The following is a 15184-nucleotide window of genomic DNA, read 5'->3' on the forward strand; positions in this document are numbered from 1 at the left end:
AAATCTTTGCCATTTGTTATTATTTAGTATTTGTTATTTTTGTTATCATTTGATATTATTTGTTATTTATTATTATTTGTAACAAATTTGTTATTATTACAATCATTTAGTTCTTTTGACAGGTATAGACTGATACCTCATTGTGGTTTTAATTTGCATTTACCAAATAACTAATGATCTGAACTTCTGGTCATGTATTTTTTTTACCATCCTCTTTGGTGAAATGACTCTTCATGTCTTTACTCATTTGCTAATTGGATAGTTTGCATTTTTACTGCTGAGTTTTGAGAGTTCTTTGTATGTTATGGACAGTAGTCCTTTGTCAGATAAGTGGTTTACAAATACTTTCCACCTATATGAAGCTTGTCTTTTCACCCCTTTCTCAGGGTCTTCCAAATTAAAAGTTTTTAATTTTGATTTTGTATAATTTATCAATTTTTACTTTTATAGACAAGTCTAAGAACTCTTCACCCTGCACAAAGTCCTAAAGATTTTCTCTTATAGTTTTTCTAAATGTTTTATAGTTTTACAATTTTATATTTAAGCTCATTATCCATTTTGGAGTTAATTTTTTAATAAAATGTGAAGTTTAGGTTGGAGTTCACTTTTTTTTTTTTTAACCTGTGAATGCCAATTACTACAGAACTATTTATTGAAAAAGCAATGCAATGAATGTCTCTTGTACCTTTGTCAAAAATAAGTCAGGGGAGCACCTGGGTGGTTCAGTGGGTTGGGGCCTCTGCCTTCAGCTCAGGTGATAATCCCAGGGTCCTGGGATCCAGCCCCAAGTTGGGCTCTCTGCTCGGCTGGGAGCCTGCTTCCCTCCTCCCAACCCCCGCCTGCCTCTCTACCTACTTGTGATCTCTGTCAAATAAATAAATAAAATCTTAAAAAAAAAAAGTCGGGAATATTTGTGTCATCATGACCTTTTATTTCCTCACACCTAATCATATTCTCAAGTCACATAAGACAGCTTGTCATCCCCTGAATAGTCCCTATGACCTCTGAGATGGAACTCATGCCCTTCATCTTTTCTGTTCTTCTATGCCTACTTTAAAGCTTACCTCAGACGTGGACTTTGTGAACCACTCTTTCCTCCTCAACTCTGACATCACACTAAACCATCTTTTACTTAGTCTTACGTGCTTTTTTCTTCTAGTAAATTGTAAATTTCTTGAGGATGAGGAAAATACTTTATCTTCTTAGTATCTTTAAAACTTAGTTGTTTCTAAAAAGATGTGTGAATTAAATATTTGGGGTAGTTTTATAAGTGATTCTTCGTATGCATATGTAAAAATGTAAAATTAGGGCACCTGGGTGGCTCGGCTGGTTAAGTAACTGCCTTTGGCTCAGGTCATGATCTCAGATTACTGGGATCAAGTCCCACATCAGTCTCTCTGCTCAGCAGGGAGTCTGTTTCTCCCTCTGACCCTCCCCTCTCATGCTCTCTCTCGCTCTCTCTCTCTCGCAAAGAAATAAATGAAATCTTTTTAAAAATGTAAAATTATATATATATATAAAATATATATATATTTACACATATAATTTAGTAAGGAAAGATATTTTGACATTTTATTATTTTCATGATGTCACTAGCTAGAGATATACCCTCCCAGTAGTATATCATTAGCTTCCCTATATTTTGAGTATAAGACCCCCTATATCAATATCAAGAAATTTCTCTAGACTTAATGCTGTGCTTCATCATTTGTAATCTCAGGGTGGTTCTAATGACAAAAAGCCACTAGCAATTCAAGAGTTTAAGCAAACTGGTATTTTATTTATTTCAGGCTATATGTGTTATTTAAGAAAAATTAGCAAATACACATGCTTGGAGATTATTTTTTAATGCTTAGTGTATCCATAAGTTTTCTAATAACTTGCAGTAATGCTAGCTCCTCCAGCATTCATGGGCCATTGATCAGAAATCACTGCAATACTTTCTTCATCAACCAATACTTATAGCTTGGACACACACTGTTTATACTTTGAACACTTTCAAAAAATTGCTTCAAAAACAATAGTCCATACTCCATGCCTAATGCACTTCAATTTATACATAACCCAAATGAGTGGAAATGTGAGTTACTATGCAGATAAGTGACTATTTTTAGTAGTAATTATCATCATATAAACAAGTTTGGTGGGGAAGCTGGTTGAATTTGGAAAGCCATGAGGAAAAAAGACAACAATATTTTCATTTTTCTCCCATTATGTTCTGGGTTCCTATCAATACAACAAGAATCTCTATTTATAAGAAATGTGAGGATATAGGTTTCATCTCTGTGCCAAATCCCTCCATTATTCCAGAGCACCCTCACCAGCAATGTATATGTGTTTTCTAGGAAGCCCAGTAAATTTGACATGACATCCCCCTTATTTTTCACTTCTCCCCAGCTTTCCTTCCTGAGCTGTGCTGTTTCAGCCACTCGGTATGACTGGGATTTCTCAAACTGCCAAAGCAGTTCAATGTTCTGGGGTGTAGGAGAGAACGACCTCACTCTTCTTTTTATATAAATCTCTTAAAGGAATACAAAGGACATATTACATTGCATCATCAATGTCTTACGAAGCTTTTCATGAGAATAATTCTTTCCATTTTTATTCAGAGCTCTCTCTCTCTCCCTAAGACCCAGACTGAGAAAACCTGCGAGTCAGGGACACTGCCAAGGGTTCCTTTCCTATGCACTCTTCAGACGCTAAACTTTTTTGATACACAGCCAAGCTTGTCTATTTGACACTTCCCAGAGTGATTCCCAACAGACTTTGTCAGCAGCCTCCCTGAAAACCCCTGTCATATACAAATCCCTGTTGTAAACATGACTGGGCTGCAGAGGTGGAGTGGCAGTAGAAATGCTCACAACACTGCCTAGGGCTTGTAAGAAGCAGAGTGGGGGCTCTGGCTCCAATGCCATTGCTCTTCCCACTCTATTATCTTTGGCTTCTGGTTAAAAACCATCATTTTTTTTTTTTTCAGTGATCCTTTAGAAACACAGATTCTACTTTATAACAGAACTATATTGTTAGAGTCCACGTTATTTTTTACATTGTATTCCTTTCTTAAATATTATTCTATTAAAATAAATGATAAAATAAAAAGAAGAAATTAGAAAAGACATTAGAACAGGAGCATTCTATGTGTTTGACCTACCTTATAGCATCTTGCAGAATGTGCCTGATATCTAAGAGCCCAAGTCTATGGTGCCTTCAGCAAGCCATAGCCAATGTTATCTGTATCATTCTCTCATTTGATATTCATAACATGAGAAAAATTCTATTTGTAAGTGAAGACATTGAGATCCCGATGCCAAACATTTCAATCAGGGTCAAGCAACTAGTTTTCCAGTCCAAAACTGCCAGAGTCCAAAACCCATTTTGAGCCCGCTGAGTGACGCTGCTGTCCGTGCCTCTCGCCGCCCACAGAGTTCTCCCATTCTCACCTATTTTGAACTCGCCTTTTCATTCTCCTGCCTCCTCACTTCCCTTCCCCCCAGCACTAGACATGCTTCGGTTTCCACGTTATCGTTCTTCCACTGACGTCTGAATACACTGTAGAATTATTTACTATACCCTCGTGTCAAATAACGTGCAGTGAGTGCTGGTATACAAGTTACCAGATATTAACTACCCTAAACAAACTTCTTCCGTTTGAGGTAATAATTTCAAACCTACAAATTCCGTTATTTGTCAAAAAGCATTGAAGACTTGGTGCATGCCTATGGGTAAAAAGTATTTTGAAGTGAAATTGAAAAAGCTGTGCATTTTTGGTTCTATTCATGTGAAAAAAGAATACATTTTAAAATATTTGGTGAAAAAGTCTCAAAGACTTTGTGCACTTTGTTAGCATTACCCACTAATTATTCATTACACAGTAAGAAAAGAGTGATTTTTTTTTCCTTTCTTATTTGTGTTTAACTTTCATTTAAATTCCAGTTAGTTGGGCGCCGGGGTGGCTCAGTGGATTAAAGCCTCTGCCTTCAGCTCTGGTCATGACCCCAGGGTCCTGGGCTCGAGCCCCACATTAGGCTCTCTGCTCCACAGGGAGCCTGCTTCCCCCTCTCTCTCCCTCTGCCTGCCTCTCTGCCTACTTGTGATCTCTGTCAAATAAATAAAATCTCGTTAAAAAAATAAATAAATTCCAGTTACTTAACATACAAAGTAGTATTAGCTTCAGGTGTACGATACAGTGATTCAACACTTTTATACATCACCCGGTGCTCATCACAAGTAGGAGTACTAATCCTTTTAACAGTGTTATGGATTCAGTAAAGCAATTAAAATAGATATATATCACCTATGATGTGCAATAATTACATGTTTAAAAAACTTCAGTTACTTCTAAGAAAATACTTTTTGCATAATGAAACACAGGGAAAGAAATCCATACACTAATATAACCTCTGGAGTTCAAATGTTTGTATTTTAACCAGAAAGGCAATTAATTCTTCAAGTAATTTCTTGAGAATTTCAGCTTGCTAAATACCAGGGAGATTCAACTCTGTATGGAACTGTTTCCTCCAGTCAACTAATGCAAAATACCAAGAAACAGCTGTTCTTTGTGTATTTGATGGATTTTTTTGGTATAATTTATCAGTGTTCAGTCTGTACCAGGTTTTGTAGTAAGGCTTACATTCATTATCTCACTTATTCTTCCCCACGATGCTAAAAGGCAAATATTATTATCACCATTATGTAAATGAGAAAACATACAGTTAACAATAGATTGAAATAAATATAAATTAAGTGTCATAGAAATTTATATCTTTAGAGCTTATTTATATGATTCACAGTTCTTAAACCAGACTTTCACAAAACACTAATGCCTAGAGTTATACCATTTTTCTACTTCATGTACAGTAACACTTTGAGGGCCCCTTCATCTATTTGCTCTGTAAAATAAATGACTTTGTCTGCTGAAAGTGTTGTGGGGAGGAAAATGGAGGATAGTTTAGACAGTTCAAAAGAGCCGCTGTAGAGAAAAGGAAAAGGAACTTACTCTGAAGTCTTGGAAAGATAAGAGTCCAGGAGGAGACATGGCTCACAGAGTCTACACTGGGCATCCTGCTGCTATTAAAGAAGATGAATTAAAGTGGTAGGGTTCTGAGATTTTTAAGGTAGCCCTTAAAATCCCTTACTATCCCAGGGGGTTCAATAAATGGAATGGAATAATTTCAATCCCTAGTCCTAAGAAACTTAAAAGATAATCTCGTGTCTGGAATGAGAGTAGGATTCTAGAATAGGAGGGAGCCAGGAGCTGTCACGTGAAGCAGGGTAAACTGGATTAACATAGTATATTGCATCTCATGTCCCTTGACTGAATTGTTATTTACTTCATAAGTAAGTCATTGTTCAGAAGAGCTCTAAGATTGATCTTGAATGGAATTCCACTGGTACCATAGTGGGTTCTTCAATGGTAGACAAATGCAATGCAGTGGGTCAGGAACAATATCCATACACACTGAGGAGGCCTCCAAACTGACTCAAAGGACTTCCCTCTCAAGTTATTCCTCTGCTTCTTTTTTGCGTATATAGAGAACACTGCTTTCTGTCTTGTAGTGTGGCTATAAAAAGCAAGCAAGTTTGTAGCAGCGTATGAAACTCCTCTTTTAAATGTGTTTTAAGGAGTTTCCCTGGCAACCATGCTGGACTTATACATAGCTGTCCCCTCCCCTTCAGGATGGGAAACTAATTTCTTGACAGTACTACATTTTTGAAGTTTCTTTCCTACTGTAGGCACTTGATGGTAATCCCATGACTTACTTGCTTTATATTATAGAACACAGTTAAACAGACCCCTTTTTAGAAACTAGTTACATGACTAGCAATGAAAAAGAGCAAGACACAAGACTGTACATACAGCAAAATTACAGTTCTTACAAAGTAATTATATATGTAAAACAAAAAACACACTGAAATGTTAACTATAATTATCTCCCAGTGGTGGAAATATAGATTTTCCTTTCTTTTTTGTCTCATACATATTTTATTTAATAAGCATGTGTTTTCATAATTAAAAATTAAACCATTTTAAATAAATTAAAGTAAGCATAGAATGAATTCTTCATATGTAAATAGAAATACTGTTATACTGCACTAAATTAACACAAGGAAATCACGGAGATTGGTCTGCTCTCCTCATTAGTCTTCAGCAAAGAAAGATAGTGTTCAAGGCCCCATGTTGCACAATAAATCCAAGGACAGTTAAAAGATGATAGGTACTTAAATTTCTTCTTAGAGAAAAATTTACAGTCATATTAAATTTGGGATGGACAATTATTAATGGAATCAGAATAAGTTCTAAGCTTCTTAGAGAAATATTCTGTCATTAAACTCCATTATGTTAGCAGAATCTTTAGCTTTCCAGAATCAGAGTTCAACATGAAAGATTCTACATTATCCTATCTATTCCAAGCTAAATGATATTAATAGCTAAATATTTTTATTAAAAGTAATACTTTTAAAGGTGCATTTAAGCATATCTGATTTATACTTTAATTATTCTCTCTGATTTCAGGTGGTGTATGATGAAGTCACAGAGCTCCGAGGACATGTCTTAATGCTTATTGTGAAGAGCAAAACCGTATTTGTGGGAGCAATTAACATCCAACTTTATAGTGTCCCTCTCAATGAAGAAAAATGGTACCCACTAGGAAACTGTATAATTTGACCATTTCTATCAACCAATGCATTATTCATTAACTACTTATATCTTTTTCCACTTCTAAGCCTCTCTATCACAAGAGCAGGACAATTTTGTTTTCAAAGATAGCTTAGTGTACCAAAGACACAAGAAAAAGAAATAAGAATAGTCTTTTATAGTTATATATTCTCTATTTGTGTTTCATTATTTTCTTAGAATCTTTTCTCCTTAATAAAGTACAAATTTATTGTGTAAAATTCAGTATGTAAAATAATAACAGAACATTTAATTTTGATACATCTTTTAAATCAAATATTGTGTACCTATGGTTATAGCAACACTGTTAATGTGGTTTCCAAGAAATACAGCAATAAATAAATCTCATCAATTAATTCAAGACCTAAGTATATCTGTAACAAATTTTTGAACTTGAATTAAATATATATACCTGTATACTGACTTACACTCCTAGTTATTGAGGGAATTAATGAGCTCTAACTTTTCTATCAGAAAAAAAAAAAAAAACAGGGGATAAATGCCTAAATTTTTTTAAAGATTTTATTTATTTATTTGACACAGAGAGAGAGATCACAAGTAGGCGGAGAGGCATGCAGAGAGAGAGGGGGAAGCAGACTGCCTGCTGAACAGAGAGCCCCATGGGCGCCTTGATCCCAGGACCCTGAGATCATGAACTGAGTCGAAGGCAGAGGCTAACCCCACTGAGCCACCCAGGTGCTCCCCGAAAATTCTTAAATCAAATTTTTGGAAGAAACTTCTTTGTAATATCTTACCTTTTTCAATGTCAATCAATTAATCAGCACTGGATTTCACCCAACCAATGGAATGATCACATTTTAAATTTCATTACCTCTTAACTCTAAGATGTTACAGTTAAACTCTCCCCTCTGATCAAAACCTCTTTTCTTTGCACGTCAAGAATTTCTTTGGGGCGCCTGTTTGGCTCAGTGGGTTAAAGCCTCTGCCTTCAGCTCAGTCATGGTCCCGGGGTCCTGGGATTGAGCCCCACATCAGGCTTTCTGCTCCACCAGGAGCCTGCTTCCTCTTCTCTCTCTGCCTGACTCTCTGCCTACTTGTGATCTCTGTCTGTCAAATAAATAAAATAAAATAAAATAAAATATTTTTTAAAAAAAAAGAATTCATTTTATTTCTGAAGCTACTTTCATACCCATCATGATCTGAGTAGACAGTCTTAAGATTTCCACCTGCAAAGTAGGTACAACTCAAAGCACTGTGCCACATTGTTTAAGAGAATCAAATACGAGTTCTTTTTTAGTGTCTGCCATTTAAATTACTAAGGAAAAAAATGTTAAACTCTTGCTTTTATTCAATGTTTCACTGTGAATGAATAAAAAAGTAATTTAAGCTCTTCTATATGGTCATCTACATAATGATGTAAACATGTAAGGGACTGTAAATTTATTCATTGAAAATATTTGAGTGCCAGCCTACAACAGGCAGAGAGACAGTGTAGACAACTGCACTGAAGGGAAAATAAACTTGTCAATCACAAGAAAAAAATCTGGGGAAAACCACAAATACATGGAGGTTAAATAAAAGCCTACCTAGACAATCAATGAGTCGAACAGGAGACCAAAAAAAAAAAAAAAAAAAAAACCTTTTTCAAAATACATAGAAATAAATGTAAGTGAAAACATAGTGGTCTGAAACCTTTGGGATACAGCAAAAGCGGTTCTAAGAGAGAAGTTTATAGCAATAGAGCATTACCTCAAGATGCAAGAAAAATCTCAACTAAACAACCTAACCTTATAGCTAAAGGAGCTACAAAAAGAATAACAAATATCTAAAACCAGCAGAAGAAAATAATAGACCAGAGCAAAGGTGATATAAAAACTAAAACAAAAGAGCGATCAATGAAACCAGGAGATGCTTCTTTGAAAAAAAATTGAGAAAACTGATAAACCTCTAGTGAAACTTATGAATAAAAAAAGAGAAAGGACTCAGATAAATCACAAATGATAAAGAAGAAATAACAACAAACACCACAGAAATGCAAATCATTATAAGATAATTGTATGAAAAACAATATACCAACAAATTGGACAACCTAGAAGAAATGGATAAATTTCTAGAAATACATAAACTACCAAAACTGAAACAAGAAGAAATAAAAAATTTGAACAGACAGATAACCAGCAAAGTAATTACATCAGTAATCAAAATAACTCCCAATAAACAAAAGTCCTGGACCAGATGGCTTCACAGATGAATTCTACCGAACGTTTAAAGAGGTGTTAATACCTATTCTTCTCAAACTATTCCAAAAAATTGAAAAAGAAGGAAAACCAAAATTCATTCTCTGAGGCCAGGATTACTCTGATTCCAAAACCAGATAAAGACAGCACTAAAAAGGAGAACTACAAGACAGTATCTTTCATAAACATAGTTGTAAAAATCCTCAACAAAATACTAGCAAACAAATCCAACAATACATTTAAAAAAGTCATTCACCATGATCAAGTGAGATTTATTCCTGGGTTGCAAGGGTGGTTCAATATTTGCAAATCAATAAGCATGATACATCACATCAATAAGAGAAAGTATAAGAATCATATGATCATTTCAACAGATGCAGATAAAGCTTTTGACAAAGTATAACATCCATTCAAAATAAAACCCTCAACAAAGTTTAGAGGGAACATAAAAGGCCATCTCTGAAAACCTCATAGCTCCATCGTCCTCAATGGGGAAAAGCTGAGAACTTTCCCCTAAGGTCAGGAACAAGACAAGGACGTCCACCCTCAACACTTTACCTCAACATAGTACTGGAAGTCCTCGCCACAGTAATCAGACAACAAAAAGAAATAAAAGGCATCTAAATCAGAAGAAGTAAAACTTTCACTATTCGCAGGTGACAAGATTCTTTATGTAGAAAACCTAAAAGACTCCACCAAAGAACTGCTAGAACTGATCAATGAATTCAATGAAGTAACAGGTTACAAAATCAACATACAGAAATTTGTTCCAAAACTGTACAGCAATAATGAAGCAGCAGAAAGAGAAATTAAGAAAACAATCTCCTTTGCAATTGCACCAAAAATAATAAGATACATAGGAGTAATTTTAACCAAAGAGGTGAAAAATCTGTACTCTAAGAAGTATAAAAACCTGATGAAAGACATTAAAGATGACACAAAGAAATGGAAAAACATTCCATGCTCATGGATTAGAAGAACAAATATTGTTAAAATATCTGTACTACCAAAAGCAATCTACATGTTAAATCCAATCCCTATCAAAATACCACTAGCATTTTTCACAGAGCTAGAATAAACAGTCCTAAAATTTGTATGGAGCCACAAAAGATTCCAAATAGCCAAAGCAATCCTGAAAAAGAAAAGCAAAGCTAAAGGCATCACAATTTCAGACTTCAAGTGATATTACAAAGCCGTAGTAATTAAAACAATATGGCATTGACACAAAATCAATAGAACAGAATAGAAAACTCAGAAATAAACCCACAACTTTATGGTCAACAAATCTTTGACAAGCAGGAAAGAATATCCAATGGGAAAAGGGCACTCTCTTCAACAAATGGTGTTGGGAAAACTGGACAGTATATATGGAAGAATGAAATGATCACTTTCTTAAACCATACACAAAAATAAATTCAAAATGAATTAAAAACCTAAATATGAGACCTGAAACCATAAAAATCCTAGAAAAGAACTCAGGCAGTAACCTCTTTGACATCAGCCATAGCAACTTCTTTGTAAATCTGTTTCCTAAGGCAGGGGAAACAAAAGCAAAAATAAACTGCTAGGATTATATCAAAAGCTTCTGCACAGTGAAGGAAACAATCAATGAAACTAAAAAGCAACCTATAGAACAGGAGAAGGTATTTGCAAATGACATATCTGATAAAGGGTCAGTACCGAAAATATATAGAGAACTTATAAAACTCAACACCCCCAAAACAAATAATCCAGTTAAAAATTGGGCAGAAGGGGCACCTGGGTGGCTCAGTGGGTTAATCCACTGCCTTCAGCTCAGGTCATGATCTCAGGGTCCTGGGATCAAGCCCCACATCGGGCTCTCTGCTCAGCAGGGAGCCTGCTTCCTCCTCTCTGTCCCTGCCTCTCTGACTGCTTATCATCTCTCTCTGTCAAATAAATAAATAAAATGTTTAAAAAAAAACTGGGCAGAAAACATGGACAGACATTTCTCTAAAGACGTACAGATGGCCAACAGACACATGAAAAGATGTTCATCATCATTCAACATCAGGGAAATGCAAATCACAACTACAATGAGAGATCACCTGTCCCCTATCAGAATGACTAAAATCAACAACACAAAAAACAACAGGTGTTGGTGAGGATGTGAAGAAGAAGGAACACTCATGCTCTATTGGTGGGAATGCAAACTTGTATAACCATTGTGGAAACCAGTATGGAGGTTCTTTGAAAAGTTAAAAATAGAACTACCCTCTGATCCAGCAACTGCACTACCAGGTATTTACCCAAAGGATACAAAAACTCTAATTCAAAGGGATACATTTACCTCTATGTTTATTGCAGCACTGTTTACATTAATAGCCAAATATGGAAACAATTGTCCATCGATTGATGAATGAATAAAAAAGATTATACATATATATATATATACATATATATGTATATATATATAGAGAGAGAGAGAGAAAGAGAGAGAGAGAGAATGAAATATTATTCAGCCATTAAAAAAGAATGAAATCTTTCCAAAGCTAGAGAAAGCTATGGCATGGATGGGGCTAGAAAGTATAATACTAAGTGAAGTAGGTCAATCAAAGAAAGACAAATACCATCTCATTTTACTCATAGATGGAATTTAGGAAACAAAACAAACAAGCAAAGGTGAAAAAGAGACAGGAACAAATACAGAAACAGACTATTAATTATAGAAAACAAACTGATGGTTACCAAGGAGGAGGGTGATGGAGGGCGGAGTGGCTTAAATAGGTGATGGGGATTAAGGAGTGCACTTGTGATGAGCACTGGATGATGTATGGAATTGCTGAATTACTATACTGTACCCCTGAAACTAATATAATACCGTATATTAGCTAACTGGATTTAAAAAAAAAAAACTTACAGAAAACATTTGAGTGTCTGATATGAGTTAATGTGATCCCATTTAAAATGCATGATCATACTAGTCAAGTAAGTCATCAATGCTGCTGGGCAATCACTGTTTTCAAGTCCCTTCACTCTCTCTTTCTGCCAGACAATGACTATAAGCTCTTCTCTCTGCTGAAAGCCTAGAACCTTCTACCCCAATCCTTTCTTTAAGCTGATGTTTCCTACTTCACTTAGAAATTAGAATCAGTCAAAAGACCTCTACAGAGTCCACTATGGCATCTACCACCAAGCAGATCCTATGTCCCTCCTTCCTACCTATCACCACAGGAAAGCTACCTATGCTCCTGCACAAAACCAACCTCTCAGCTTTTACATGTGATCCCAACTCGTCCAACCTGTTCACAAATGTTACTGGAATTCTCTTCTCAAAAACATCTTTCTTTATTTGCTACTGGGGAGAATTCCCTTCAGCATAAAATCATGATGTGCATGGCCGCATAGTGTTACAACCATTATATAAAAAATATATCTATATCAGCACCCTCCTTCCTCTTTTAAATACTTATCCATTGCCTATTCCTCTTTGTAGCAAAACTCTTCAAAAACAGTTTACTTGGTCTCTGGTTTCTCTGCTTGCACTTTCCCTCAGACCCATTCCAAGGAGGTATTTGCCCTGAACACTTCACCAGAACTACTTCTATCAAAGTCTCTACTGACTTTCACACAGCTAAATCCAAAGGTTAATTTTCAGCTCTAATCTGACCTTATGGGTCAGCAGTATTTGACACAATCAATAATTCTATCTTCCTCAGTATTTCTTCTTTGCTTGGCTTCCAGGCCACCCACACACTCTTGTGCTTCTTTTCTATAACATTGGTCACTGCTTGTCAGTTTTCTCTGCAGGAGCATCATCTTCTCCACAACCTCCAATGTTGGTATGACCCGGAGCTCTCTCCTAGGTCCTCTTCTCCATCAACCTTCACTCTCTAATGATCTCATTTATTCTCATGGCTTTAACATCTGTTTGCTGATGATCCCCAGTTTTAAAACTCTAGCCCAGATCCCCTCCCAAATTCTGGAAGTATCCAACTGCCTACTCAATATTCTCCTTGAGTAGTTAATATCTAGTATCTCAAACTCAGCATGTCCAAAACTAGACTCTTGATCTTTCCCCCTCAAACCTGTTTTAAAGAGCAAAAAACCTGAAGTAATCTTTGATACCCTCTCCCTCTCTTTCTCTGCATAAAATTCAGTCCATCAGAAACTCCTGCTGGCTCTATCTTAAAACATATATCCCAAAGCCAACCAGTTACCACTCTCCATCTGTCACTGTTCTGGAACAAGCTACCACTGTCATCTTTATCCCGGATGACTACAATCGCCTTCTTCTAAATAGTGTTCTTGTTTCTATGTTTACCCTGTCCTCTTTCTAGTCTATTCTCAACACAGAGAATAGAAGGATCATGTCATTCATCTCCTCAAAAGTCTCCAAGAGCCGCTAATCTCAGAGTAAATGCCCAAACCTTTAAAATAACCTAAAAGGCCCTATGTTTTCCAACCTCCCATCAGCTACCCCTCTGATTTTAACTCCCGTTACATCCACCTATGCTCACAGCACTCAAGTAACCTTGGCCTCCTTTCTGCTTCCTGAGCACTCCAGGCTTGCTTCCACTCTGGATTCTCTATCCGATAGCTCCTTCTTTCCAAAAGGTGCTCTTGTCCCATAAATCCACTTGCCTAACGCTTTTGCCTCTTTCAAGTCTTGATCAAATGTTTCCCGCTCTGTCCAGCCTATACTGACCACTCTTTGTAATACTGTAAACTGCCCTATCCCAAGATAATAGTCCCTCTACTTTTCTTCTTATGCACTTAACCATCTTTGGACATTCTATACAATTTATTTCTTTTATTTATTATTTGTGGTTTGTCCCCTTTCACTAAAAACTAAATCCCAAGACTGTAAAGAAGCTTTGTTCACTGACAGTACAGCCTTAGACCCAGGCAGGACAAGTCCTTGTCCCAGTGCCCTCACCTTAGAGAAAGTTGATTCCTCCAGCTGTCTTAGCCACACCCAGAAACCTCATACTAGACCACAATCCCAGTACCAGGACCCCAGAACTCCCTGCCCCAACAGCCTTCGCAGGCTTCTTCTAAGGGCCCATTGCCCTAAAATGATACTGCATCACTAGTGTGAGCAAATCATAGGCCCTAGTGGTGGCCAAAGGGAGGCTGCCAGCAGGGTATATAAATGCAGCTGGAATGTGCCAGCTGGAGTGTCCACGGCCATGCAAAAGGCATCCACAGCAAAGACAAACAGGGCAGGGAGAAACAAATGGGGCACACAGAGGTTCCTGGGAAAGGAGACAGCCCTTTTTAGGCCACGATAACCTGATGACAATCTCAAAGAAGTCCAAGAATTCTAAACGGAAACCTATCTTTACAGGTGTTTATAAAGATACATTTGTCACAATAAGAGAACAAAGCATATTATATTTAGCAGCTTGTTAGTTTTATCTATAATCTTCAGATTTAGGCAGATGGTATGTTGTTTTAATGGATCGCCTTGTGTCTCCCCAAATTTCATATGTTGGATTACTAACTGCCACCACAGAACATGACCTTATTTGGAACAGGGTGACTGAAGATGCAATTACTTAAGATGAGATCACACTAGCATAGGGTAGGCCCCTGATCAAATATGACTGCTATTTTTATAAAAGAGGCAAATTTGGACACAGACTTAGACATAGAAAGAACACCACATGAACATGAAGGTAAAGATTGGGTTGAGGCATCTGCAAACCAAGGAATGCCAAAGACTGCCAGCAAACTCCCCAAAGCTAGGAGAGAAGCACTAAAAATTGTTAGGAGGAATCAATCCTGCCAAATCCTTAACTTCAGACTTCCTGTCTCCAGGATAGTGAGACAAAAAAAATATCTTTTGTTTAAGTCACTTGGTTTGTGGTCCTCTGTTATAGCAGCTGCAACTAACTGGGTCTACAGAAGACTACATTGGGTCTTCATCTGTTTTCCTGTTTCAGCCCCACAAATACCTGGTACATAGTTGATGCCCAGTAAGTATTTGTGAATTATTGCCACAATAAATGACTGAATGACCCACCAGTGAACAAGAAAACCAAAATCCCTAATATTGATTTTCATTCATACAGTCTTTTAAAGCTCCTTTAGTCTTTTTTATAAATGTACTTTATTTGTTCCCTACAAGAAATCTAATGAGATGGGGAAGGGAGGAATTATTATATCCTTAGAGAATAATGACATTCAAATGTCTCATCATAGCATCATCTTCCCATTCAAATGAAATTTTAATTGGAATGTGTGCATGTGTATGTATATGTGTGTGTGTGTGTGTGTGTGTGAGAGAGAGAGAGGGAGAGAGGGAGGGAGGTATTTTTTTAGTGGGGGAGGAGCAAAGGGAGAGAGA

At 36.6% G+C, this 15184-nt stretch overlaps 1 protein-coding gene across 1 annotated transcript in view; it reads left to right on the plus strand.

The window, feature by feature from the left end:
- Window positions 1-7062, plus strand: part of PIK3C2G (phosphatidylinositol-4-phosphate 3-kinase catalytic subunit type 2 gamma) — a 325900-nt gene extending 318838 nt beyond the window's left edge. The window contains exon 32 of the mRNA XM_059404484.1: window positions 6515-7062. Coding sequence (XP_059260467.1) covers window positions 6515-6667 — 153 coding nt within the window. The 3' untranslated portion in view covers window positions 6668-7062. The remainder of the gene's footprint in view (window positions 1-6514) is intronic.
- The last annotated feature ends 8122 nt before the right edge of the window (window positions 7063-15184 follow it).

The sequence above is a fragment of the Mustela nigripes genome, chromosome 6, assembly GCF_022355385.1.
Source record: "Mustela nigripes isolate SB6536 chromosome 6, MUSNIG.SB6536, whole genome shotgun sequence".
NCBI lineage: Eukaryota > Metazoa > Chordata > Mammalia > Carnivora > Mustelidae > Mustela > Mustela nigripes.